The following is a 26,865-nucleotide window of genomic DNA, read 5'->3' as shown; positions in this document are numbered from 1 at the left end:
GGAATAAAGTGTTTGTGTTAGACAAAGAATTTGTTTTCTTACCGGGTGAATGTTGGCTGCTCTTGGAAAAAAACCCAGAATGTCGGAAAACCTGAAATGTTGCAATGTTGCGGCTGGTGGGTGAAAAAATGGAATTTACTTTCTTTTGAAGGGTTTCTGCACTTTGCACCGGGGGCAGATGTAAGACGCCGGAGCAGGAATTAAGGGCAGGGGGGCTGCACCTTGACTTGGCTTGTCATTGACTGTCATTAGGAAGGAGGGAATAAGGTTTTAGATATATTTGAAAAGGTTACAGTGTCCTGGTTTAGGGCAAATTTGGGGGAAAACCTCCGGAAGGAGCCCCCAGACAGCAAACCCCACGACACCTCCCCCCCACCACCGGGTTCGGGAAGAATTTCCTCAGAGAAGAGTGGGAAAAAAACCTGTTTATTTAACAAGCAAAACACTCCCCAGCACAGGAAAAAAACAACACCAGCTGACAAAAAAACTCTTTCACCGTTCTGAAGGGATGACAAACTCAGTCTCTCCCGCGAGTGGTCGCCCAGTTATCAGTCTCTGGCGCTGGGGAATGACTGCTGCAGGTGACTCCCGGTGTTTCTTGGGGTTTCCCAGGTCCCCGTCCAGAACAGGTTCAGATGGTATCCAGGATAGGGAGGGGACGGGGTGAAAAAAAAAAAACAGTCCAGGGAAAAAGTTGGACTGCCTAGCTGAACTAACTAATAAGCAAAAGCAAGGGCAAAGCGAAGGAAAGAAAAAAGAGGCAGAAGCGAGCAAGCAGGCAAGCAAGCCAGCAAGCAGAGCTAAAACCTCTCCTAAAGATAGACCATGGGGGAGGTGAGCCGGCTGATAACAAGACAAAACAAAGCTTCACTTTCAGAGTCAGTCCTGAAAGCACAGGACATAATACCAAACATAATCAGAACACACGATTGGAGATACAAACACCATAACATCACCCTAGGACATACAGTAAGGCAGAACAAGCTCATACTTTTTTTCCCCCTCGTGGAGAAATCGCTGCTGCAGCGCTTTTCCCGCTGCCCTTCGCCCGGGGCAGGCGGGTTTTCCCAGGCCGGGCGGACCGGCCCCGGGGCCGCACTCAGCGCCCGGCGCTGCTCCAGCGGCCGCCGATTGGAGCGGCGGAGCCTCCGGGGCCGGGCGCCGCCGGCACCGTGACGCTCGTCCGGGGCGGTCCCGCCGCTCCTCCCGCCCCCGCGGTGCTCCCAGCCCCCGCCACCATGCACCGCTCACTCCGTGCCTGCCGCCGCCTCGGCCGCTCCGCCGGTCTCCTCCTCTCCCGCCCGCCGCTCCCGCCGCCTCCCGCCACCCCCGGCCGCTGGATCCCGGCGCCGCCCCGCGCCGCCATGGTGAGCCCCGGGCAGGGAGAGGGGAGCGGTGACCTCTAAGTGCCACCGCTGGCCGCCTCCCTCGCTCCGCCCTCGTCCTGCAGGCAACGAGGAGCGGGCGGTGACGGGGGGAGCGCCTGGGTCGGGGCTTTAATCCCGCGTGTTGCTTCGTCGGGAGCGCGCCGGCACCGGGAAGACGAGTCCGCCATCCTCTGCCGGGCTTTTGCGACCATTTCCCGCATCCTTCCTGCGGGCGGGCCCGGCTCGGCCCCGCTCGGCAGCCGCTCCCGGGCAGGCCGGGATGCGCAGCGCGGAGCTCTCCCGAGGCGCTGCCCGGGGTGAGATTCACCGGGTCCTGAGCACGGCCCCGAGCCCGGTGTGGCCGGGCAGGGCGGGCATCCTGCCGGGCAGGAAAGGTGTCGGTGCGGATCTGCTTCACAGAGCTGCGCTGTGCGGCAGCTGCTTCCGCAGGAATTTTAGGCGCTTTCTTGCAGCTGTTGACGTGCAAATAATAATAAGCTGTATCCTAATGGGAATATCCGTCACTGGAGTAGCTTTGGGGATGCCTGGAAACACGGGAGCTTGCGGCTGAGAACTGCCCGGTACTTCTAGCAGGCGTCAGCAGTAGATATTCGTGTATAATCAATTCATTGTCGGGCTCAGACGCGAGTGGGAGTTGATTGTTGCATGCGGTTCAGCACAGAAATAGAAACACTATTTGGATAAGGAACTTCAAATCTCAGTACTAACACGTTGGATGTTTCATGGAAACCTTAGTCTCAGGTTTATCTTTGTGAGTTCACATCTTAAAACGAGGTAATGTAGACTGTGACAAGAATTTCAGCAGAAAGATTTGGGGATTTCATCGATTCCGTAGTTTACTAAATTAGTTAATAAACTTATCTAGAACATCAGTTTCCAATCTGTAATGTTGATGAAGGTGTAAAAAGTAGCATTTAGTAAAACAAGTTTTCCAGCGAGTGAAAAACTTCATATGAGGTGCGTAAAACTTAACTGCATAAGAAAACTGGTGTCAGAGCAGAATATGTAACTCAAACCAGTGGCCTGTTGGATGGTTCCCTTTTCTATTTTGCCATTTGGCATAATCTGAGAAAAACACTATAAATCACGGCCTTCATTAATTTGCTGAAAACCTGGTATTTATGAGTCTGGTCTGCAATTTTACAAGAGATGTATTTTGCTTGTTGCACGTCAGAAACGTGACCAGTCCCGTGTGTGTTGTGAGTTCCTTGAGTTTAAATAACAGCACTAATTAAAATATCCCACAGTGGACTTGGAAGTCAAGCAGCTATTGAATTCTTACAGGAAACGTTCTGTATGCTTTTAGGTAAAAGAGGAACCACCAAAAGATGTGCTAACCAGTATTTAAATTTTAAAAAGCAGCCACCCAACAAACCCAAGCCATCACTTTTTGATGTTTGTAGAGATTTTCTCAGTAGCAAGAGTTGTTTTAAAAAACATTGTGTATGTAGATATTACCAAATATTCATGCTGTCCTGGTATGTTTATTCTGTTGCATTTACTTAAAGGTAAATTGCTCAAGATGTTTTAAATGGAATTGTCGTAATGGTCCTTCTATAGTTAAACATTATAAAGTATTTGAGCTTGGGTTCTAAAGGGTAGATTTCAGAATTTGTGACTCAAATTATGTTATAAAAGAGAAACTATGCTTAAAAATGGGAATAGTCTTCATCTAGTAAAGGAGAGCAGTAAAACATAAATTGCACATTCCGATGGCCTCAAAAGACTGCTTTTGACATGCTAAAAATGATGGTTCTTTGCATTGAAATACTTACGCCCAAAAGTTGCTGCATCCATAAATGACAATGTAATTTTCCACAGGAAGCATTATTGCAGCAGTTCTGCCATTCGAGAATCTCTGCTGTGTTATGGTGCAATCAGTTCTGATCAGTTCCCTGCAATAAGGCAAAAGTACAGTTCTATTTGCCTAACTTGACTAGCTTTGAACTGTTTGGGTTCTAGGCATTTTGGAAGGCTGAGCACATCTTGTCAGGCCTCCTAAGGGGAAAAAAAAATGTTTGGAACAGTAACTGTGAGCAGATCCTTGCTTGTAGCTCGGATAGAAATTAGGTGAGCACAGGAGCTCACCTTTGCTACTGGCAGAGTTTCCAAGCCTCCTTTTGGCTTCTCCTGAGGCCCAGGGATGGGGGAGTGGAGGGCTGATGGAGTGTGCCACTGATGCAGCATTTTACAGCTGGTCCTCTGGGTCATGGGGTGACTCCACAAACCACTTTACATACAGGAACTGAGATCTTCAGCTCATAAAGCCGCTCAAGAGGCTGAATTCTGGCCAGGGAGTGAGGGAATCGTGTTTGTTACATTCACACTCAGTGGCTGCTGCAGGCTGCTACACCAGTCCTTAGAGTAATGCTGCAGCTCAGTTCTTCAGTCTGCATGAAAAACATAATTTTGCTTTTTTACCTAATGGCACCTCTTATACTAGGAATCAGCAAATGACATTCTTCTTAAAACACCTTGCCCTGTTAACTTGATTGGAATTATGAGCATGGAATTAGTTAGGAAAGTTGTTTTTTTAAAAAAAATAATGATTTAATTGTTGAAAGGATGTACTGATCCTATTTGTCTTTGTTTCACCATTGTTGACACTGGAATTATGTAAGGTTAAAGAATCAGTTGTGCAACTGCTAGCTTTTTTGTCTGAAAGGTTCCAGGTAGTTTACTTTTTTTATATTGTTTGAGGGTAGATACTTTTGATTCTTAAACCACTGGTGATCTCAAGACCTGGGCTCGGAGCTGAGTGGGTTCTGCTTATCCAGCTCTGAAAGCTTTGCACACTTGTGGGGGTGTTGGAGTGCATTCCAGCCACATAGTGAAGGGGTCCAGGGACAAAGATGAGGAACATGGAAGGATCTCCATGAGGGGTGGAGAATGGGAACAGGGGAAAGTGGTGCACTGGAGGATGAGAGATCAGGGAAACCATTGGGGTAACGGGGGGAACAGTGCAGCAAACTGGGGCCAATGAGGATCAGGGCAAGGGAGAACATTCTAGGGAAAGGCCATATGGGGGGAAACAGTCAGTCTGGGCCAATGGGCCAATGGGGAAACAGAACTGGGCACATTAACATAAAACTGCAAAGGACTATGGGAAGAAGCCTTTTGTCTCCATGCCCTAAAGGTCTCTTCGATGACTTAGGGTCTCTCCTTCCAGGCCACTTAGACTTGTTTCCCTGGCAGGCCCCAGGGTCTCATAGTGTGTCCAAATGCCAAAAGCGGAGATTTTGAAGGCAGTGAGTCAGTGATCCCAAGTGTTTGAATATTAATATGTGCACATATACGGCAAGACCCACCAGCATCCAGTTAAACATTCTTGGTAGTGGTATACTAAAGAAGCATTTACTATATTCTCTTTCTTCTTAGCATGCAAATGAATGCTAAGTGACTCAAGCAGGACAAAGAGGAATAAAGAACATAGGAATAACTTACTCTTCCACACTAAGCTTTCCATTGTTGAAGAGTCAGTGCCTGGGAGGGCATCAGCCAAAACAAAAGATGTGGGGAGTGGGATAGCCATGTGAGAGCTAACCTTTGTTGTGGGCTGGGCTGCAGTTTCTTCCAGTTCACATGCACCACATCCTCTGAAGTACTGAAAGTGAGCAGGGGTGGTGTCTCTGGTATGTGACTGATGGTACCTGAAAAAGCAGAGTGTCTCCATCTGGCTGGGAATGATGCTTAGGACAGTAAAGAGGCTGGGACACTTCCCTCTCTCTGCTGCAGCTTGCCATCCGTGGTGATGCAAATCTGGGCAAGCAGAAGGTCAGGGCTGCTGGAGAGGGTGTTCTGGCCAATACCCAGTGGTGCTTCTGTCCAATGACACTGAGACCCACTAAAGGAGGAGTAAGTAAAATGAACAAAGAAGAGAGAGGAACAGTCTGACTTCAGAAGTGGACTCCTAGGGAAGAGTAAGAGCTGTGTGAATATAGATTATGCTTTCCCCATTTTCTGACCCAAACTCTTTACGTACTTAGCGCTGGTAAGGCTGCACCTCAAGTCCTGTATCCAGTTGTGGGCCTCTCAATTTGGAAGGACATGGAGGTGATGGAGTGAGTCCAGAGAAGGGCAACGAAGCTGATGAAGGGTCTGGAGCACAGGTCTTGTGAGGAGCAGCTGAGGGAATTGAGGTTGTTTGACCTGGAGAAAAGGAGGCTTGGGGGAACCTTGTAACTCTCTACAACTCCTGAAAGGAAAGTGTAGCCAGGTGAGGGCTGGCTGCTTCTCCCAAGTGACAGCATGGGAGAAAATGGCCTCAGACTGCACCCCAGGGAAGGTTCTGGTTGGACATCAGGAAGAACTTGTTCACTGGAAGGGTGATCAGACATTGGAACAGACTGCCTAGGAAGTGGTGGAATCCCTGTCCCTGGAATTGTTTACGAAATGACTCGATGTGGCACTTAGTGCTGTGGTTCAGTTGACATGGTGATGTTTGGTCAGAGGTTGGACTTAATGATCTTGGAGGACTTTCCTCACCTTAATGATTCTATGACTTTCACATCAGGGAGTTTCTTGAGGCTGCAGTTTGTCTAATAACCCAGTTTAGATCTTTCTTCTGAGGGCTTATCTCATCTTCCTTGAAGTCTTGTGGACTTCTTGCATCCTCAGCATCAGCTGACAAGGAGTTTTGTCAGTCTGTGACTTGTGTGAAAAGCTGTTCCCTTTCCCTTGCTTTGAACCTGACTCCTACAAGCATGTTAGGGCTCCTGTGTCTTGTATTGGAAGAGACAGTGAGCAGTTAATACTGGTTATGCCTCAGTTTTCCTTCAATCCCCAAGTTATCTTTTTTACTGAACAGAAAAAGTCACTTGTCTGAAGAAAGCTGTTCCCTACCTTTTGTCAACTTTATTGCCATTGAACTGTTTCCAGTAAAACACGTTTTGGAGATGAAAGAACCAAATCTACACAAAGACCTCAGATTGTCAATGAATCATGGTGGCACAGCAGTGTTTCTGTTTGTATCCTCTCCTTTTCTTGATAGTTCCTCGCATTTGATTTTCTTCTTTCACTGCACTGCAGTAGACTTGACTCTATTGATAAGAGGTTTGTTTCCCAGGGACTCACCCCTGAGGGTTGTAGTTAGGTCAGGAACTCAACATTGTGTATGTATATACCCTGCCTAGAGGGCTGACATTGTTTTACTCTGTGATAAATGAAATGAAAAAGACTTCTCCTTCCTGGGGACTCTGAAAGAAGGTAATCTCATCTCCTGGGAAAGGATGAATATCTTTCTCACAGAAAATTGGGACTTTGCTGACCAAAGTGTGGAAAGAGGAAGAGTAAACTGTTCTTGCTTCCTATCAGTTCCATAATCTTTGTAGAGCTGCATGTGAATGTGATCACATCATCACAAATTAAGGGCTGTTCTAAAAAAAAGTAAAGAATTACTTTTTTGGGGGTCTGTCAGCTAAAATTAATTTAGCTGTGCCTGTGTTAGATAATAACAGATGCTAGGTGAATACATGACATAGAAATATTACCATACATAAATATTGCACAAAATATACCTAGGTGTAGTTCCTTTGTGTTGCACAGCTAGAGAGCATCCATGTTCCTGGTTTATTAGGCTGGAAAAGATAATTAATGGTCAGTAACCCAGTACTGGATTAGTCAGTTACTCCCTTCCAGTATTAAGTGTCCTGTGTGGTGTGGATTTCAAATAGGAATTATGTTATATGTGTGTTGATTGCGTGGATGCTGCCTGAATTCTTACCATGCTACTTCTTCAGCTGGGTTTTAACAAAACACCTGTTCTGTAAATTGTGAACTAAGTTACTGATTGTTTGAAAAGGAGAAACAGAGTCTCTCATCAGGATGAGGTTTCATGCAGTGGGCACTGAGGTCTAAAGCCTGTCACCATGGGTCAGCAGTGGTACACACTTGTAGTTGTGGCTTTTAGTGAGACAGCTGCTCAAACCAGAATGTCTCAATTTTGAGGATGTAATTAGAAACATAGCTGTGACTAGCTGCATGTCTTGTCTGTGTATTTTTTCCATCTTTTTTTCTTGACTACCAGGTTTCAAAAAGAATATACTGATTGCCAGTGTTTTAATTTTTTTTTCCTTTTCTATAGTCTTCTCAAGAGGCATTCAGGATAGAATATGATACCTTTGGTGAACTGAAGGTCCCAAGTGACAAATACTATGGTGCCCAAACTGTAAGATCTACAATGAACTTCAAGATTGGAGGTGTTTCAGAAAGGATGCCAGTAAGTAATTCAAATCTGTGTTCTCTTCTTCTATAGAGTGTTTTGTATGTGGAAGTGAATACCTTTTTCTTAGGCTTTTGTTGGAAGTGTGAGCAACTTGAATTTTAATTAAAGGTAGAAATTTCATGGCAATATATTATTGTGGTAGAAATATTTCTTGTTGTCTTTAAATAAATTTAATATTGCTTATTAATAATTTTATGATGTTGCTTTATTTTTAATAACCAGGATGAACAGAAATCTGTCTTCCATCTTTACAAAGATGAAAAAGCAAATGGAGTCATTTGATGTAGCATTTATACAGTTCGTTATTGAAGTAGTCTAGTATAGCACGAGTTGATATAAACTTAATTTGTCACGTGTAGCTGTGCATAGGTCATTAATGTGCACGTGCTTTGTCATATACTGACTCTCTATGTACTGAAATTGGTCAAGTGTCCCTCAAAAAGCTGTTTTAGAAATGGAACCAGTTCAGTTCTAGTGCATGTGACTTTTGGTACACAGAACATACCTGGGCCTGCAAAAACAGCAGTGTGCTCCCCGCTGGACTGTTTGGATGAATGTTAGTGTTAGTGGGAGCACAGGTCAGATGACCTGATTGCTCTCTGGCTTGGCTGATGGACTGCTGCTGAATTTAAGATCAGAAGGAGTTTGGTTTAGAACTAGACATGCACTATAAATTGATAACATGCCTTTTGGGGGAAATTGTGTGTTTAAACGTACCCTTGTGCCTCAGATCCAAGTCATAAGGGCTTTTGGCATCTTGAAGAGAGCAGCTGCTGAAGTAAATCAAGATTATGGTCTCGACCCGAAGATTGCTAAAGCCATTGTACAGGCGGCAAATGAGGTACGAACGAGCTGTTCAAAATACTGCAACTGCCACTGTGTTTTTGTTAAGCTTTTCACAGGAGGTTGAGGGATTGCATTTCTCAGATTGTTAGAAGAAAGCGTTTCCTGTTAGTAAATCTTGTTCTCCAGAGATCATTTCCTTAATGTAATATTTGACTATTCTTGCATGTAAAGAAATGATAAAATGTTCAAATGCATGTTGATAAATACCACCCAAGTGCAGAGAGTTGTGAGTGACCATTATTTGAAGTGTGATAATACCAGGTGTTTTGCTTTGAATTAATCAACAGATTTGTTTGTCTAGAAGCATTTTTAGCAGAATTTTCTTGTCCTGACTAGCTTAAAAATATTTCAGTGGTGGCAGAAACTGTATCCTCTTCCTTCCAGCTGTAGTACCTGAAGTCCCAAGACCTGATAGCTTTGCAGAACTCCAGAATATGTCTAGGATCTTCTTCTGGTTTCTAAGATTCCTCTAGTTAAAGGTGGATAAGAAGTTTTGGTGGATTAAGGCTCCTTAGTTTAGATTCATAAATTCTGAAAGTTGTTTCTGGCTTTCTTTATTGTATTTTAAAAACACCTCTGCTATGATACCCTTTCTCTCTTCTCCAAAATAATTTTGTAATACAACTTAAATAAAAAGAGGAATCAAGTTACTCTTGGAGGTGGGAATGTTGCCCCTATATAAGATGGGAGATACAGAAGATCCTTTCTTGAAAAGCATGATTCCAGGAGGACTGATGTATCCTGATAATCTGATTGTCTGGCCTCAGAGTTGTGACAGTAGCTCCTTTTTTTTTTTGTGAGGCTAATATGCGTGGGGGTGATACTTCTGAGCACAGATTTTGATACTATCACAAACATATGTTTAGAAAACTCTCTGAATATGTTTAAGATTCAACAGGCTCCAAAAAATGTTGCTCAAACAGGAGAGTGCCTTACAGGAAGGAGGTATTTGATACTGGCAGCCATCTGCTGGTTTTGTTGATGCAACATGTAATGTCTACAGGTGTAAGAGGTCTGGAACTTCCCTGTATGAAATTTCTTTATTGACAGATATCAGAGTCGGGTTACACAAAGAGAAGGCATAACCTAAGTACCTTTTAAAAATATTTTCTGTCTGTGTCTGTAGAACATTAAATCAAATTCTATATATCTCTGTATTTCACAATTCAGTGTCTTCAAAAAGCATAGCAAATGTTTTTTTCCCTTTTAATGTCTGATATTACATAAAAATGTCCTAGTTATTCTAGTGTAAATTCACTAATTGCTATGTGTAGATTTAAAATGTAACGGAGAGCATAATTTTAATTATGGCAATAAAAAAGGTTTATGTGTTTTTTTCTAGTGGAACAATTTTTCTCTGTTTTTTCCATTATAGGTAGCTGAAGGAAAATTAAATGATCACTTCCCTTTGGTGGTGTGGCAGACAGGGTCTGGAACTCAAACCAATATGAATGTCAATGAAGTAATCAGCAACAGAGCTATTGAGATAATGGGAGGCACACTGGGAAGCAAAAAGCCAGTGCATCCAAATGATCATGTTAACAAAAGCCAGGTTGTTACACTTGTTTTATACTGCTTTTAATTTCAAAAGTTTTGTGTCTGTGAATTGTGAATTTCGAGTTTTCTTGTATCCACTGTTTAGGTTTAAAAAACCAAAAAGTTTTGTGGGCAACTTCGGCAACAATTTTCTGTTTTTTTCAGTTTAAATGAACTTTAAGATGTTTTTCAGTGACAGTATGAGCTTTTCAGATTAAAAACTTGGAACTCATTCATGATAGATAAATTCACATATAATGTATTAGACAATGGTGGCCTTGTGACAAATGCTACTATAGTCTTAAAGATGTTAAATATAGGTCCAGTTTCTAAAAGGTGGGTCATGGTAGACATTTTTATTATACTTCTCTCTTAAACTTCACCTGCCTTGAAGGAAAGGTTAAGCCACTGACTTGGTTGTTTCCCTTCCCTTGGTGCTCACTCAGTGTTCTGTGAACTACGGATTTAACATTATCAAAGAAACACGTGTATTTCAAAGACACCTATAATCCCTTTCAAATCATCTGTCCACTTGTTAGCCATCTCTCATTACTACTATAGTAATTCTTTTTTTAATCCCAAGGTTGTTATGAACAATCTGTTAAATTTAACTTTCTGTTGGTGTAGTCATAAAAAGTTGATCTATCAATGGGGAACACCCTTAAGTTGCTTACTCTTAGTTTAGTTTCTAACAGTTTATGAGATAAAATGAATAGAGCCACACATGTACATCTTACAGCAGCAATGGTGAGAAAAGCTTGTAATTAATTTCTTGAATTTTCTCCACAGAGTTCAAATGACACTTTCCCAACAGCAATGCATATTGCTGCTGCCCAGGAGGTTAATGAGGTCTTGTTACCTGGACTAAAGAAGCTACAGAATGCACTCGAAGGGAAATCCAAAGAGTTTTCCCAAATCATAAAAATAGGGCGCACTCATACGCAAGATGCTGTTCCACTTACACTTGGGCAGGTAAAACAAAAATTATGCATTTCTTTGGAAAATTCAAACTTAAGGATGCCTAAATTAAGTTAATAGTTTAGGATAAAATATAGGAAAATAGCTGAATCTCAGCCCGAGTATTTTCAGTATGTACTGGAGTTTGCTGGATATGCTGTACTCTTATACATCCATCATAATTTTTATTAATTTTTTACCATATGTGTTTTATTTCTAACAGTAGTAAAATATAAATTGTTTTAAAATGATGTTTCATTACCAGATAGCACAGCACAGTTTTTGTGTTACACTGACATTGCAGGGTAGTTGTTGTCTGTAATCTGTAAATTTATGTAAATTACGTTTTGCCAACACACAAAACTACTAAATATTGTGAATGAAAGTTTTCAATACATAGTCTTGTGTGTAAAAATGTGTGTGTGTATACATATATATATATATATATGTAAAATATGGCAAATGTTATCATATTGTCAGGAATGGCTTATATTACAGTAATTTAATAATGAATTAAACTGAATTGATAGAAAAGCAGGTAGAATTTATTAATTTTTTCCAAGAATGCATGGGTGGGGTTTTTACTAACTAAAATAAGGTGAACAAAGCCCAAGATCCATTTCTCTATTTGTACTTCGGGAACATTAATGTAGTCTTGGAGCTGATTTACTATGGAATCAAATCCTGCTAAGAATTCAACTAAGATAAAAGGTCAAAGTTGCATTATGTATATACTTTTGTATATTAAGATTGGTTTAATGTATAATTTTTTGTAGCATGGGAGCAGTCCTTTAATAGATGCATACTTTCCCTCTTAATGAAAACATGCTTAGATTTAGTATTTGGGTGAAGTTCAGTGCCATCATGTTTTTAAAGGAAATAGTCAAATCATGTTAAAAATCTAAAGTATTGTCGATGCTTGTTCTTGGTTGTTATCTTTTTTCCTTAAATTTGTCCTCCTTTCTTTCAAAGGAATTTAGTGGCTACGTGCAACAAATTAAATACGGTGTGGCTAGGATTGAATCCACCATGCCAAGGGTGTATCAGCTGGCAGCTGGTGGGACTGCAGTTGGCACGGGACTGAACACAAGAATTGGCTTTGCTGAGAAAGTTGCTGCTAAAGTGGCTGAGCTGACGGGTGAGGAATGATGTTTGGGAGTGGGTAGTCAGTAAAGCAGTGTATGTAACAAGCAGTCAGATTCAAACTGAATCTGTCCAGTTTCTATACTTCTCGTAACCTTTAACTGTATTTATGTTTTAACGTGAAACTTTTGTTAATGTCATGTGTTATATGCTTCTACTTCAGATTTTTTGTGCAATGTATTTTTATAAGTATACTCAGTGCATTGAAAGTGACTGAAATGATGGTGTTTGTCCAAGCAGGACTCTTTGGATATGGATACAGTTTCAGACTTCTATTATTAGCCCAACTATAATGCTTCTCTTGATCGTAGCTCCTCTGGCTCTCTTAATTTACAGTGACTTGATGCAAAAGAAGGAAAAAAAAACGCTTCCAAAGCCACTCTGATTTTTTCATATGGAAGAGTAAAAGTTAACTGTCTGATTTTTTTTTTTGATTCTGTCTTTATAGATCTTAAAACTTAATTTACAGTGCAATTGAGTTTTTTGATCTGTAAACCGGATCTTTTGTGTTACAGTGTCAGTTTTTGACATGCCCCTAAACAAATGTGTACATCTGTCATTTACATTTGCTGTAAAATCAGAAATTGCTTAGTGACAGTGTTTTTGTTTTAATGGATCTATTATTCACAGTCTTTCAGAGAGCCAAGACTGTCTTGTACCCTGAAAGAGAAGTAACTTGCTGTAAAGAACAGCTGCCAAGAGCAGTACAGGGCATGTTTTGGTGGTGTTAGGAAGCTCTCCCATGTCAATGGATGCTTTGTGTCCTGTATGGGCAGGTTGTATGAGTAGGGTAGGGCAGACTCCTGAGTTCCTCATGCTCTTATAGAGGGTGGTTTTTGGCAAGAACAAAAGGAGAAACTTGGGTGGATCTCTGTAACTAAGAAGGCAGCTGTGCAGTTCACAAGCCTATGCAAATTGGGTGGGATTTGGTGTTTGTCATGGAAGCGCAAAACACTGGAAGTTGTGGGAATTATGCTGCTCTCCTTTGAACTGGTGCTGAAAGCTCAGATCAGTCGTTCTGGGCAGCAGTTCAGCCCACAGTCAGTCCCTAGTGATGTCTGCAGTTTTTTACAGCCCCATTCTGCTAAGACCATCCTTCCAGGGCAAAGTCCTGAAGGAATGTTTTTCATCATGCAAACTAGGCTTACATCTCAGGCATTTAATTAACATAAATAAAGCTGTTCCTTCCATTGCTCTTGTTCTCTTGCTGTTGGCAGGAATCCTCCTAAGTCTGATCCAGCTTTCCCATGTTGTGGCTGGTTTATTGTTCCCTTCCCTTGTGATTACTTCTTACTTACCCTAATGTGCTGCAAAATCATCTATTTTTATAACTGAAAGCATCACAGCAATTAACAATCTACAGTATCTAACTTGATTTAATGCAAGAAATGCCTAAGCTGAGCTAACTTTTGAAAGATTGTGAGACACTGTGGTGCAGGAGCAGTGCTTAGAATGCAACACACTATGAAGGCTTGAAATTTGTACCTTTGTTGTAGGTGGATGCTCAAATTTTATACTCTTCTGTATTTTAGTGACTTTCATTGTGTCTTTTTGTATTTAATTTACTTTAAGAAATACGTTTGTGAAGAAGGCTCTGGAGAGAAGAGATGATCTTACAGGGTTGTTAATTTTTAATATTTTACTAAGCTAGTTATGTGTGTGATTGTCCAGCGTAGGTCTGCAAGGAAGTGCTTCACTGGATTAATGTTTACACGCTCTCCCTGTAGGTTTGCCTTTTGTCACTGCTCCAAATAAGTTTGAAGCTCTTGCAGCTCACGATGCTTTAGTGGAGCTCAGTGGAGCCATGAACACAGTGGCATGCAGTCTGATGAAAATAGCTAATGACATTCGCTTCCTGGGCTCTGGACCACGCTCTGGGCTGGGAGAACTCATCCTGCCTGAAAATGAACCTGGGAGCAGCATCATGCCAGGTACAGAGAACACATACGGAGAGAAAAGACCTGTTTCTTTTTCATTTTTTTGACCACTGTCTCTTAACAAATGTTTTACCAAACACCATCACAAATGTCAGTAAGTCCATGATTCTCTCAGGCTTTATCTACTGCCCTATTTTACCAAAACCTGTGTTCATAAAAATGCTTGCACAGATGTGTGTTGGCTAGTGTGTGGGGGAGAGTAGTATCTGTAAGAATATGGCTCTGGTAACACAAGCGTACTTCTCAAAGCTTGCTTCTAGAATTGCAAGATCTCTACAATTTTAGGTAAAGACTTTTCTGAAATAAACTTTAATCTGTGAATTGTAGTAATACTGTCATGTGAATTGACTACTTCCTAGCATGATTAGTGTTACGCACTCACATTTTCCCTTCTGCAGTGGTCTCATTGTATGTGAGGATAAGAAAGAAAGGAATAATACTCATAATCATTCCCTTCCTCTCCGAAAAAATTATGTACATATGAATATTGTACACCCAAAACTATTCTGAGATTGTTTCTCCTGTATGATAAATTATAAAAGAAACAGGCCACAAACATATCTGGCTTTAAAAAAGCAAACAATGAATGTTCTTACTAGGATTATGTCTAAAAATTAAATGATAAAACGATAAAACAAACTTGCTTGGAGACCACTCTAACTTGGTGTGTTTGTTGGGTTTGGCAGGGGGTTGGATTTTTTTGGGTTTTTCTATTCTGTTTTTTTTTTTTTTCCTGACAGAGTGTACTAACTTTATCTCAAAGTAATTCTAACCAATCAGTAATACTTTCCTTAAGCTGAGTGAGATTTGTTAGTGGTCTCCCAGAAATGCCAGCTTGTACATGTAAAGGTAGGTTATAATCTCTTGACTGTTAAGAACTGTGGTAATGAACAGCTGTTTAGCTCATGCACATGTTGAGCAGTTGAACTTGTGCTCAAGCTCTCAGAGTCTTGGAGACTGCTGAAGCAGCCATAGCTGTTTTACAAATCCTCGCTGAAAATACTGGAATAGTACTGTGGAAACACCTTCTTTTCTGTGGTGCGCAGATACACATGAGTAAGACAAGTTACCTCTTACAAAACCTTTTCTATTGAATATGACTCGGTAAAAGGCTGTGGGTGGGTGGTTGGTTGGTTTGTTTTTCCCCTTCCTTCTCCTTTGGTAACCTTTTTCTCTCTGTTTTTTCAACCAGGAAAAGTGAACCCCACCCAGTGTGAAGCTGTGACCATGGTGGCAGCCCAAGTTATGGGAAATCATGTTGCTGTTACTGTAGGAGGAAGCAATGGACACTTTGAACTGAATGTCTTTAAGCCCATGATGGTAAGTTCATAAAGTTTTATGTATCTAGGACTTTATTAGTAATTGTTTGTACAGTCAGATAACTTAGGGACAGAAAAAACCCTCAGTGAAAACTTGAACACTGCCAAGGTCGGGGCATCCGCAGCATTCCTCAGATACTGTTCCAGTATCTCACCACCCTCACAGTAAAGAATGTCTTCCTGATATCAAGCCTAATTTCCCCCTCTTTCTGTCTGTACCCAGTGCTCCTTGTCGTATCACTACAGGTCCTGACAAAGAGTCTCTCTGCCTTCCCTTTAGGCCCCTTCAGATACTGGAAGGAAAATAGCCTGTTAAACAGGTTGAAATTGCACGGAGGGCACTGCTTATGAACAAAGGTGCCAGAATGTGCAACTAGTAATATCTGAATTAAATAATTGCTATTTCTTTGTCTTGTTAGATTAAAAATGTTTTAAACTCTGCAAGACTTCTGGGAGACGTGTGTGTTTCTTTCACTGACAACTGTGTAGTTGGAATCCAAGCCAATACGGATAGGATCAACAAACTGATGAATGAATCTCTGATGTTGGTAACAGCACTGAACCCACATATTGGTAGGTTTAAGGCTCAAAAACTTCTCACAACATATCGAAATACTTTGTGGTAAAATTATTTTGTACACTTCATTTGTATTGTCACAATGCTTGTGAGGCCAAGTCAGGTCAAAAGTTAATTTACTTCAACATGACCAGTGGCTGTTGTAAAAGCTGTGTGCTCTTTGCAGTGGCCATGCCAGGATATTAGAAAAATAACTGATTAGAGTCAAAAGGAGATTGGGAGAATTTATGTACCTGTTTTACTAAATTATCATTATTAGAGGTCGAGTGAAAGATTACAACATGAGATTATTTTTAGAGGACAAGGTCCCATAAATTTTTCATCTAAATTAATTAAGACTAGAATAACAAAATCTACTTTTACTTCAAGTAAGGAGTAAGCATTTGGTGTGCATTTCCTGCAAATGGAGTTAAGCAGTAATAGTAATACCTAGCAAATAATTTTCCAAAGACTCTGTCCGACTTCTGTCACCTCTAATGAATCATCTAAAATTGCAAATGGATAACTTGTTGGTTTTGTTTTGTAACAGGATATGATAAAGCAGCCAAGATTGCCAAAACAGCGCACAAAGAGGGGACAACGTTAAAAGAAGCTGCTATAAAGCTGGGGTTCCTTACATCAGACCAGTTTGATCAGTGGGTGAAGCCTAAAGATATGTTAGGTCCTCAATAACTTCTGTAAAAAAAAAAGTGTTCTTAATATAAAAAAAAATAAATAAAATAAATATAATATAATCCATTAGTTGGAAGAGGCCTCTGAGATCACTGAGCCCAGTCTATGACTGAACACCACTGTGTCAACTAGACCATGGCACTAAGTGCCACATCCTGTCTTTCCTTAAACACCTTCATGGACAGTGCCTCTACCACCTGCCCGGGCAGCCCATTCTCATGTCTAAGCACCCTTTCTGTGAAGAAATTATTTTAATATCCAGCCTAAACCTCCCCTGGTGCACCTTATGACTCTGTCCTCTTGTCCTGTCACTTCTTACGTGGGGGAAGAGTCCAATCCCCACCTGGCTACACCCTCCTTTCAGGTGGTTGTAGAGAATGATAAAGGTCGCTCCTGAGTCTCCTCTTTGCCTGGCTGAACACCCCAGCTCCCTCAGCAGCTCATGGGACTTGTGCTCCAGAGCCTTCCCCAGCTCCACTGCCCTTCTCTGGGCTTGCTGCAGCACCTCCCTGTCCTTCCTGAACTGAGGGGCCCAGAACTGGACACAGCACTCGACGTGTGGCCTCAGCAGTGCCGAATACAAGGGACAATCCCTGCCTTACCCTGCTGCCCGCACTACTCCGCACTGCTCGGTTTTGGTAGACTTTACGTGTTTTCCTGGCATTTTTGACAGATCAGCTCAGCTGACGTTGTTGGGGTGATCCTACACTGCGAGCAGGCGCTGCAGGCCCAGCAGTTGGCTACGGGGGCCGTGTGGAGGGAGAAAAGCGTCCCTGTGTGGGCTTTTCCTCTGTGGGCCCGAGGGACAGTGACCCCGCCGCCAGGCAGCGGGGCTGGCAGCTCGGAGCTGCGCTTCCTGCTTCCCGGGCCCTTCCTCCGCGGGGCGGGGCCGGCCGTGGAGTTCCGGGTCGGCCGGGAGCTCTGCCGCCGCTGCCGGGGCCGGGAGCGACTCCGAGGCACCGCCGCCATGAATCGGTTCTTCGGCAAGGCGAAGCCGAAGGCACCGCCGCCCAGCCTCACCGACTGCATCGGGACGGTGAGTGCCCGCCCGGGCCCGCTGGACGCTGCCCGGCCCGGCCCGGCCCGGCCCGGCCCGACCCGACCCGACCCGGCCGCCGCCTCCTCGGGAGCGCCGCGGCGGCCCTAGGGCAGCACCTGTGCATGGGTGCGAGTGTGTGTGTGTGGAGACACTGCGGTGCGTGAGCACAGTGTGTGTGTGTGTCCGTGTGTGGGTATGTACATCATAGAACCACGGAATGGCTTGGGTTGGAGGGGATCTTAAAGATCACCCAGCTCCAACCCTCCTGCCGTGGGCAGGGACACCTTGCGCTGGAGCAGGTTACTCGGGACACCTTCCACTAGAGCAGCTTACTCAGAGCCACACCCGGCCTGTCCCTGAGCGCTGTCATGTGCGGGGATACGTGGTGTGTTTTGGTGAGCGTGTTTTGTGTGTCTGCACGCGTACACAGGGATGTACCTTTGTGTGTCCATACACCCGTGCCCGCGTTTGTGTCCTGTGCCAAGGAGCTCATCCCATAAATGGGTGCACGCAGTGAGCGTGGAAGGCATGGCTGTCCTTACATCCTCACGGATGTTCTCAGCATTTCCATCTGAGTCCTTCTCTTCACTATCTTAACTCCTGCCGTGGCAAGTTGTGGCAAGGTAGGGGCACGAGCAAGATCAGTGTCCCTGTGCAGTGCACAAAAGTGTTCTGTCTCTTAGGGGTGAGGAGGGTTGCTGTAGGGTTGATGCCAAACACATAAGCAAGCTCAGACCAAGTAAGAAACGCTCAGGAAACACGTGGCAAAACACAACTGTTGTTATGTTGGCCTGCCTGCAAAGAGGGTTAAGAAAAAGTGTTAAGGTTTACCTTGTAATTTTATAGTCTTTTTTTTTTATTTTAAAATTTATGAAGAAAACCATAGCATGGCTTTGCAGCTCCTTTTGTTGTAAGCTAATTTTAAGAAGTGAAGAAAGTGGAGTTTCTTGAGTATTTCTGTCAGTAAACAAAGGTCGGTAATGGTTGTGGTACAGATGTAGGTTAATTAAGCTTTGTCATTGGAACCTAACAACAAACAGTTTCCATGGCAAAATCTGTTTTCTCTCAGAAGATTCAGAAGATTTATTTTGCTACCCAAGGAAGAGACTCTCTAAATGAAATACCTAATATTTGTCAGTGCTATCTACACATCAGTCTGTTGTGTATGCCACCGCTGGTATGGGGAGAGAGAAGTGCTCATAATGGTTGACCTGGAACTTTATCTTATTGATAAAAATCTGTATTGCTTTTTAGCATTATTAAGCCCAAACATAATTTTAAATAAATTTCATTAGAACAGTGAATAAAGCATCTGATTGAAAATCAGGATTAATTTTCCCATTGTTGCCAATAAACACTTTGGTGGACGACTTGAACTCCAAAATCCATCGGAGATACTAAGTGCTTAAATTTGTTGTTTTGGCAATATAAGTGGAATAGCAGAAAGCCTTGTTTCCCTCACAAGAACTAACTCCTTATTAGTCTGTTAGATTTTTCATGCTGCTTTTGCCAGTTCAAGTTAATGTCCCATTTTCTAATGATATGTAAGTCAAAAGAAAATTTAGATCAGTCAATAGTCTGTCTTCTGCTCAGAGCTTGTTCAATCCTAGAGGAGTTTTGGGGTACATAAAAGTGTAATTTAAACAGAGGTTTTGATTGGCAACACCAGGAATTTAGTTTGGCTTTTTTTTCTTTGAAAATCCTGCTGAATGCAGTTTTGATCCTGTTCTAGTTGTTTGTAATTGCACTGTCTGATAGTTTGACTATGCAAGACAGCAGATTAACCAAAAATAAGATTTTCAGTTTCATTTTATGCATGTGATGAATTTGCCAACCAATGATGAGTTACAGAGTGGTTACTAGTAAGCATGGGGAGAAATGCTTTATTTACTAGTTTGAAGTTTATGAGTTAACTTTTTGTGCCAAGTTATATGCAGTAATTTGTGTGATTTGTGAAAGACTTCACAATCGCGGAGTCTCAAGGATAGGCCCTGCTTAAACTACAGACATGATTAGATTGTATATTTTAAACTACACAGAAGTGAATTATTATTGAAGAGAGTTGTGAGATACTAAAAAGCTTGCACTATTTCTTTACAACGTTGAATCCAACAGTTTGGAGGCTCAACTGCTGTTGCTTCTGGGGGGTCTTCTGTCTTAGACACATTTTGCTCTACCTTTTGAAAGAGTCAAATTGCTTTGTAAGATCTCTTACCATGTTAGTTCAGTTGTAATTACCATTAAATGGCACTTTGGAAATGTATTTGGTGAGCAGTGATTAATGCAACATTTGTTAAAAACATAGACAACTCTTAGGCAAGTAATCACGCCTGTATTTTGGATGTTCTTTCCTGTGTAGACAAGTTTAGTTATCTAAAATTCATTGCATTTAAAGGCAGGGGTTTTTAATGCCTGCTGGCAGAGCACAGTCAGATGACTCAAGCTGTCACGGGGCCGGCAGGAGGAAGGATGCACCAGGAAGTGAAGCATTAATAGTGCTTTTACTTTTTCGTCTTTGAAAAAAAACCCTTTAAATTTAGGCTTTTTCAGAGTGGTAAATAGGAAACATAGGAGCAAAAGACTAATAGTTGTGACAGTAGTGTTAAGACTCAGATTCCCTTTCTCTTGTGTAAATTGGGGCCCTTGTGTAGCAGTGAAACGTTCCTCAGTGTGTTTTATTTGTGAGTAATAGACAGAAACTCTTCAAGTCCTAATACGCAGTCTAATTTTTTTCGGATAAATTAGATCCATTCTCTCCTCTTCTGTCCAGTCTCATTTTTAAAAGCTGAGGTCCTGTGTCATGTGTGTGTGAAATTTTTATGTAGTTAGTCAATGTGGGAGATTTTGTCTGTTTCCTGTTAATACTGTGTGAAAGAATCATTATATAAATAAACCAAATAATTTTTCTTCCCCTGTGGAGGCTGACCTCAAAGATGCAGCAAGCTGATAAAGATCTTGAGGAGATGCCATGCTTTAAACACACAAGAGTTTTAAAATCCCAAGTTTTTCTCTTTCTTGCTATTAGTAAAATATTCGGGTAATAGAAAGCTTAATACAAATTTTTCAATGCTGGCTGTGCCCAGGTACTTTTAATGTCTTGTGTGGAATGTTCATATCAGATGTTATGCTCAGGATACCTCTGGCAAATGCACGTTGCTGAAATAGAGCAGAGTTTTAAAAATGTCATTGAAACACTGATATCAAAATCCACATAATTTTACATTAGCCACACCATTAGCAAGGCAGAATTGTAAATTTGCACTGATCTGTCTTATGCTATAATTGGAATGTCATTATAATCTAATCCCTAGAGAGGCTCCTTGGAATTAGAAGTTAATAAGCTTTATTTTGTTGTTTCCAGAGAAATGCTAGGTTAGTCAGCTCATTTTAAAAAGGCCTTTTATGAATTTGTGTATGCTGTTAGAACTACCTGTACCCATGTTTGGTTATGTAATTGTCATTTTCAACCCTCTTATGGTGAAGGGTTAAAATATATCCCAAATGAGAGCTCTGTGGAATGCCAGCAGGGCACACCTAGAAGTTTTCCATTCCAGTTTAGTCCCTGGCACTTTGTGTTACAGGAAGTTCTGGAGTGGAGAACTGCCTTGAGAGTGTTTGCAAGGGAGCATCTCAAAATGACGAGAACATGTAACAAAGGCAGAGCTTCCTGCAGCCTCAGAGTGTTCTTTCTTCTGCTCCTTTTAGAAGTTGTTTCACTTGATTCTGGTTCTGGATTCTCACAAAATCTAAGATGTTTACAAAATCACTGTATGAAGAAACAATTCAGTTAGAAACACAACAAAACAGGCTGTTCTTTTTATTGTCTCACACCTGATTACAAACCTTAATCAATGTTGTTTTCTTTGTTTTCCCCCTCATGTATTAAAGGTGGATAGCAGAGCTGAGTCAATTGACAAGAAAATTGCGAGGCTTGATGCAGAACTAGTGAAGTATAAGGATCAAATGAAGAAAATGAGAGAGGGACCTGCAAAGGTAAGAATCTTCTGTGGAATTTAAGCATGAGAGGATATGACTCACACTTCTTGTCATGTGATTTAGCCAGTTCATCAGGTTCTTAAAACTACATCTTGCCTTACAGATGAGAGATAAGATCCTGAAGGATTATTTTTATTAGACATACATCTTTGAACAGTGTTTTCATTGGTTTTTATTTGTTCCAGAGTGTAATGTAATCCCCCCATGAGAAGTAACTTGTTTCCCTTCTTCCTCATTACCTGAATTAAGTCTGGCAGAGAGGCTGTTTTATTTGTCATCCAAAATAAAAAGCTCCACACTATGCCTAAGTTCATCCCCATTTTTTAAGGGGATGAACTTACAATATAAAATGTGTCTGAAAATAAACATATATGATATAAACAGTATTGTTCAAGTACCTGTTTCAGTATTATTTTATGCTGACCATTAAAATGCGTTAATGAAAGATAGTTCTGATGGACTAAGTTTAATTTTATTCACCTTACTGAAAACATAAATAAGAATCTAGAAACGAAAAGTATTTTCTACAAGAAGCTTTGTATACTCTCCTCTTTAGTTAATCCTGCCAAATGCTGAATGTAATGTTAAACTCTTGGTACTAGTAACTGAGGAATCTTTTGGAAAACTTAAATCCAATGCATTAGGTTTAAAGAACATAATCAAGTGTAAAGTCAGATATTTTATCTAATGTAACACTCTTGTGTCTTTCAGAATACAGTAAAGCAGAAAGCATTGAGAGTGTTAAAGCAGAAGCGAATGTAAGTTGAAACCTTTCTCGGTTTATGGTTAATAAAGGATTGTTTTCTTTAGGGGGCAGTGGCACACTTTTATTTCTCTTTCCAGTACTCTTCTCCTGAGCATTGTTTAAAGAAAAATGCTGAAGAAGCCTTTCAGAAGTATCTCCTTACATATTTAGCATCAGCATATTTTTGATTCATATGTCAGTATATAAATTTGGATTGGTGCAAGATGACCTGAATCTGCTCATTATTAGAAATATATTTGGCTCCTAAACTTTGAGAGATTGCCTCATTTTATATTATTAGTTGATTGCTGTAAATTGTGTATTTGATGATCTTGCTCTGGTTTACTGGAAATTTACCTGTTCTTTATGGACACCTTTAAAGACTTGAGCAGATGTAGTGCAGGTAATTATGTCTATGCAGAAACTCCCAAATGGACAGGATAGATGATCCTGTGGTCTGGTCTTGTCTAGTGTACTGTCTTGAAAGTGTCCAGCAACAGATCCAAAGGAAAGAATATCACAACATGGCAAATGTTGAGGAATGTTTCATTGGAATATCTCATAGTCCATGAACTGCAAATCTTAGAAGCTGTCTGAGCCAAAGCTCCCATCATCTTGTATTTCACATCCCTCAGATGAATTGTACCTTTATGGCCTCACTCAATTACTTGTTAAGTATTATTAAACTCTATCATATGGCAAGGAATGTGGTACTTCAGTTAGATGTTGTGAGGTGGACTGCTTGATTCTGGCTTTACGGTTTTTTTTCCTGGTTTTTAACTATGCTGCCTGCTAATCTTCCTTGGTGGGATTACTGGGCCCCTCATAATAGACCATTGTCATATCCCTCAGTCATTTCTTTCTGCTCTTGTGGAACAGTAATAGATGCAGTCATTAGTTGTCCAGAAGGTTTTCCATGTGGATCCTCCTTGTCTTTCAGATCTCTTGCTTTGCATATTAGAAGGGCTTATGGTTCATTTTCATGCTTTCGTTCTTTTGCTTGACTTGACATAGTTCACGTTCATTATTTGATACAAGTTTAGCTTTGAGAAAGATGATTTCCTAATTTTTAAAAACTCTCTTTTCTCTATGGTTAGTCTTAAAGGTTTCCTTTTGGTACCCTATCCTCCTCTTCCTCCCTACCCTGAAAAACTCCAATGTGGAGCCACTGTGGGATAATCTCCCAACTCTTTCATTCTCTTCACAGCATTAGTGAGCATGACATGTGTGTCTGCCTTATGGTGATTAAACTTTTGCTGTATCCGCACCTATTTTGTCAGTCTAGGCAAATATGATGTTGCTGTCAGTCAAAACAAAGCTTAGTTCAGGAATAGCTTTGTGGGCTTCAAGTACACAGAAATGCATAATGGCCACGTTTTTATGGAGCTGTTTATTCTGCAGTTGTGTATAATGAGTGAAAAAAACCTCCAACAAATCTGTTCCTATCTTTAGACTACTGCTACTGGTTTTTCAACTCTTGAAAGATTAGGAATGTTTGTGGTAATAAATAGTGTAGCCTTTTAAAGCCATTATTTGCCTTTTTTTAACAGGTATGAACAACAGAGGGATAATCTGTCACAGCAGTCTTTTAATATGGAACAAGCTAATTACACTATTCAGGCACTGAAGGATACAAAGACAACGGTACCAGTTTGTTTATCACACTTGTTTAATTTGTTTAATCTGTGCTACATCAGATACAAGCATGTTTGACTCTTCTAGGTGGATGCAATGAAACTGGGAGTGAAAGAAATGAAGAAAGCTTACAAGCAAGTCAAGATTGATCAAATTGAGGTGAGATTTTATAGTTTAAATAATTAAGGAACAAAAATAATGTAGTGGAATAATGGTGAGTGGACTATGAACTTGAAGGCAAGATGACTATTTTTGTTCACATGAGTTTGTCTGCCTTTTTTTATGGGACCACCATCATAAGTCCTTCCTGATTTTTCTGGTACTGCACAATCAGAGGTTTGCCTTATTGTAGTGATTATTGTTTCCTTGCTGAGCTAATCTTTAATCTCACCTCTCCTTTCCTTGCACTTCAGCGTAAATGTTAGTGGATACTTCCTGCTATGGCTTTTTTTGTCCTTTTTTGTTTCCTTATACTAGTAACGTGCAGATTAGTCCTTTACCCCCCTTTAGTTCAAGGTAGTGCCTGATGAAAAAGAACAAAATTTAAACCAAAAACAAACAACAACAACAAAAAACCCCAACAACCCATCAACAAGGGCTGGCTGTGACTTCAGAAAATGAATAAAAAATCTCCCATAAGATCTCTAAATACAATTTCAAGTATGCTGTACTTAAGCTCCTACCCAATGCCAGTGCTGAATTCCTTTAAGTTCTCTTTCCTATTCTGTCTTTTATAAATGGCCTGCATTGTAAACCTTTAGGCAAGTATTGTTTCCTTACCTGTACTCAAGTACAGCGCCAGTAAATGTGCTAACGTATCTTTTAAATTCTGCTGTGGCACAACTCAGGTTAGTGCTTATTTTCCAGATGGTAGATTTGTCTAAATTTCATACCTTTACTGCTTTTCAGGTACTCCTGTCCTGAATGTATGTGTCTTGACTTGTATTAATACTGCTTCAAAAAATGGTTTATGCATTAGAAGAATTGAGTGTTTTGTATGTTGGAATTACTAAATTTGAGTAAATATGGGCCAATTGAAAATTATTTTTGCTTCAGGACATACAAGATCAATTGGAAGATATGATGGAAGAAGCCAATGAAGTCCAGGAGGCACTGAGTCGTAGTTATGGAACACCAGACATTGATGAAGATGATTTGGAAGCAGGTTAGGAAGGGGGAAGATGATTTTTTAATATTACTGAATATAAAAATCATCATACTGTCATACAGTGATTGTGTATTTCCTTGGTCAAATGCTTTAAATGTGTTGTAACGAGCTTTGATAGCTTTTTTTAAAACTTAAAATTTCCTTTAAGAGAAGTAACAGGAGCATAGACAATCATGAGATACCAATGGAGTGCTACAAGGCAGGGAAGAAGGTTCTCTCTAGTTTATGTGTTTATTTCTGACTGATGACTGATGCTAAGTGAGTCTGAATGTAAGCATCCAGTAGGAATCCTGAGTTTCTGTAAGAGCAGCTTTTCTCTTGCAAAAGGAACTTCCTGCCTAATGTTTCAACCAACATAATTCAATTTCAGAACTGGATGCATTAGGTGATGAGCTTTTAGCTGATGAAGACAATTCCTACTTAGATGAAGCCGCATCCGCTCCAGCAATCCCAGAGGTCACTCCTACGGACACAAAAAACAAAGTGAGTCCTTTGCTCTTTAACAGCTAAATCCATTTTTGTTTGGTTTAGGTTAATCACATTTGTGTGGGTTGCTTGATATTTGGGATCCTTAATATTTTGAACAAAAAAGTGTGCTTTATGTTATGTATGCTATTTATGTATTATATGTATGGATGCTACATACAGAGAATTTGAGAATACAGTGTACTGAATCCTCTTAACTATGTTTAAAATCACTAGAATGACATTTTGTCATTCCTATCAAACACTGTTAGACTGCCAGTAGAATTTAAGTGTACCATTATGGCTCTAGTCTTACAACCAGAAGAAAAGCTTCTGAATGTTTGCTTTTGGGGCTTTAGTTGAGCCTCATAGTGAGGAAGAACATGGATGCTCTTGTTTTGATTCCAGCTGTCATACAGTGGCAATTGCAGATACAGACACTACACATAGAAGTAGTAAGAAAGCTTCTGTGAAATGTTCTGGTTGCTGGAGAGTTGTTAACCCATTGCTTCTTTTTCTTTCCTACAGGATGGCGTATTGGTGGATGAATTTGGGTTGCCAAAGATCCCTGCAACATAAATATTTCAAAAGCACAATGGATACAATGAACTATACTTTTCGAATTGTATTAAGGATCTTTTTTAATTTAAAATTCTGGAGAACTTGTCTTTCCAGTGTAACCTTAATATCACTACATCCTAGAATGCAATATGAGTGGCTGGTGGTGTTCTTTCTTTGGAGAAAGTTGTTCTACTACTGACTTCTGTTAAGGGAAAATTCATCCCCATTCCCTTCAGTGGAAGCAGGCAGTCTGATAGGTTTTGATTTCCGTGTCTTATGGACAGAGTAAAACGTGAAGACTAGTGGTGACTGTCCATAGCTGAGATTTATTTTGACTTTGTACTATGTTTCTTTTTCTTGAGACTAAGACTATACGTTGCTGCTTACTCTCTGTAAAATAGCTCCCTTGTTACTACGCCTGTTTGATAAAAGAACTGAAAGCAATTTTTAAACCACTGCAGTCCTGAGACTTTCATGCGATTGTACTTGTAACCTTCTTGAAAACTGCTCGGGTTATCATTAATTTTATGTATTCCATGAAGACATAAAATCACGTAGATTAGCAGATCCCTTTGTGTGGCGTTTTTGGCGATTAATTCGGTCCGAAGAGCGGGGCGGGGGGCAGGTTATCAGCGTCGCGGGCACAGGGTTCGCCAGA

General features: G+C 40.9%; 2 protein-coding genes across 3 annotated transcripts; both read left to right on the top strand.

Moving 5' to 3' along the window:
- The first annotated feature begins 1,207 nt into the window (after positions 1-1,207).
- Positions 1,208-16,667, top strand: FH (fumarate hydratase). 2 transcript variants are annotated; one of them, XM_014880508.2, is made up of 10 exons: positions 1,208-1,367; positions 7,471-7,605; positions 8,342-8,452; positions 9,833-10,009; positions 10,783-10,965; positions 11,923-12,088; positions 13,821-14,024; positions 15,223-15,350; positions 15,769-15,922; positions 16,456-16,667. In XM_014880508.2, the coding sequence occupies exons 1-10, from the start codon at positions 1,239-1,241 to the stop codon at positions 16,596-16,598; spliced, it is 1,530 nt and encodes a 509-aa protein (XP_014735994.1). In that variant the 5' UTR covers positions 1,208-1,238; the 3' UTR covers positions 16,599-16,667. The 2 variants fall into 2 exon arrangements, with proteins under 2 accessions (XP_014735994.1, XP_088027921.1); XM_088171795.1 differs by lacking the exon at positions 1,208-1,367 and adding an exon at positions 1,465-1,684.
- Positions 16,668-17,312: 645 nt separating this feature from the next.
- Positions 17,313-26,774, top strand: CHMP5 (charged multivesicular body protein 5). The gene is made up of 8 exons (XM_014880509.2): positions 17,313-17,634; positions 21,526-21,630; positions 22,345-22,391; positions 23,929-24,022; positions 24,101-24,172; positions 25,070-25,178; positions 25,552-25,664; positions 26,175-26,774. Exons 1-8 carry the CDS (start codon positions 17,566-17,568, stop codon positions 26,223-26,225), a joined length of 660 nt encoding a protein of 219 aa, XP_014735995.1. The 5' UTR covers positions 17,313-17,565; the 3' UTR covers positions 26,226-26,774.
- Positions 26,775-26,865: the final 91 nt, after the last annotated feature.

Source organism: Sturnus vulgaris, chromosome 1 (genome assembly GCF_052056855.1).
Source record: "Sturnus vulgaris isolate bStuVul1 chromosome 1, bStuVul1.hap1, whole genome shotgun sequence".
NCBI classification, from domain to species: domain Eukaryota; kingdom Metazoa; phylum Chordata; class Aves; order Passeriformes; family Sturnidae; genus Sturnus; species Sturnus vulgaris.
Note: the sequence above shows the minus strand (reverse complement) of the source record. Positions and strands in the feature narration are given on the sequence as shown.

Coding starts and splice junctions, on each gene's coding strand:
- FH (XM_014880508.2), top strand. CDS start 1,239: ATGCACCGCTCACTCCGTGCCTGCCGCCGCCTCGGCCGCTCCGCCGGT. Junction 1,368..7,470: donor CGCCGCCCCGCGCCGCCATG/GTGAGCCCCGGG, acceptor CCTTTTCTATAG/TCTTCTCAAGAGGCATTCAG. Junction 10,966..11,922: donor TTCCACTTACACTTGGGCAG/GTAAAACAAAAA, acceptor TTTCTTTCAAAG/GAATTTAGTGGCTACGTGCA.
- CHMP5 (XM_014880509.2), top strand. CDS start 17,566: ATGAATCGGTTCTTCGGCAAGGCGAAGCCGAAGGCACCGCCGCCCAGC. Junction 17,635..21,525: donor TCACCGACTGCATCGGGACG/GTGAGTGCCCGC, acceptor CATGTATTAAAG/GTGGATAGCAGAGCTGAGTC. Junction 25,179..25,551: donor TGAAGATGATTTGGAAGCAG/GTTAGGAAGGGG, acceptor ATTCAATTTCAG/AACTGGATGCATTAGGTGAT.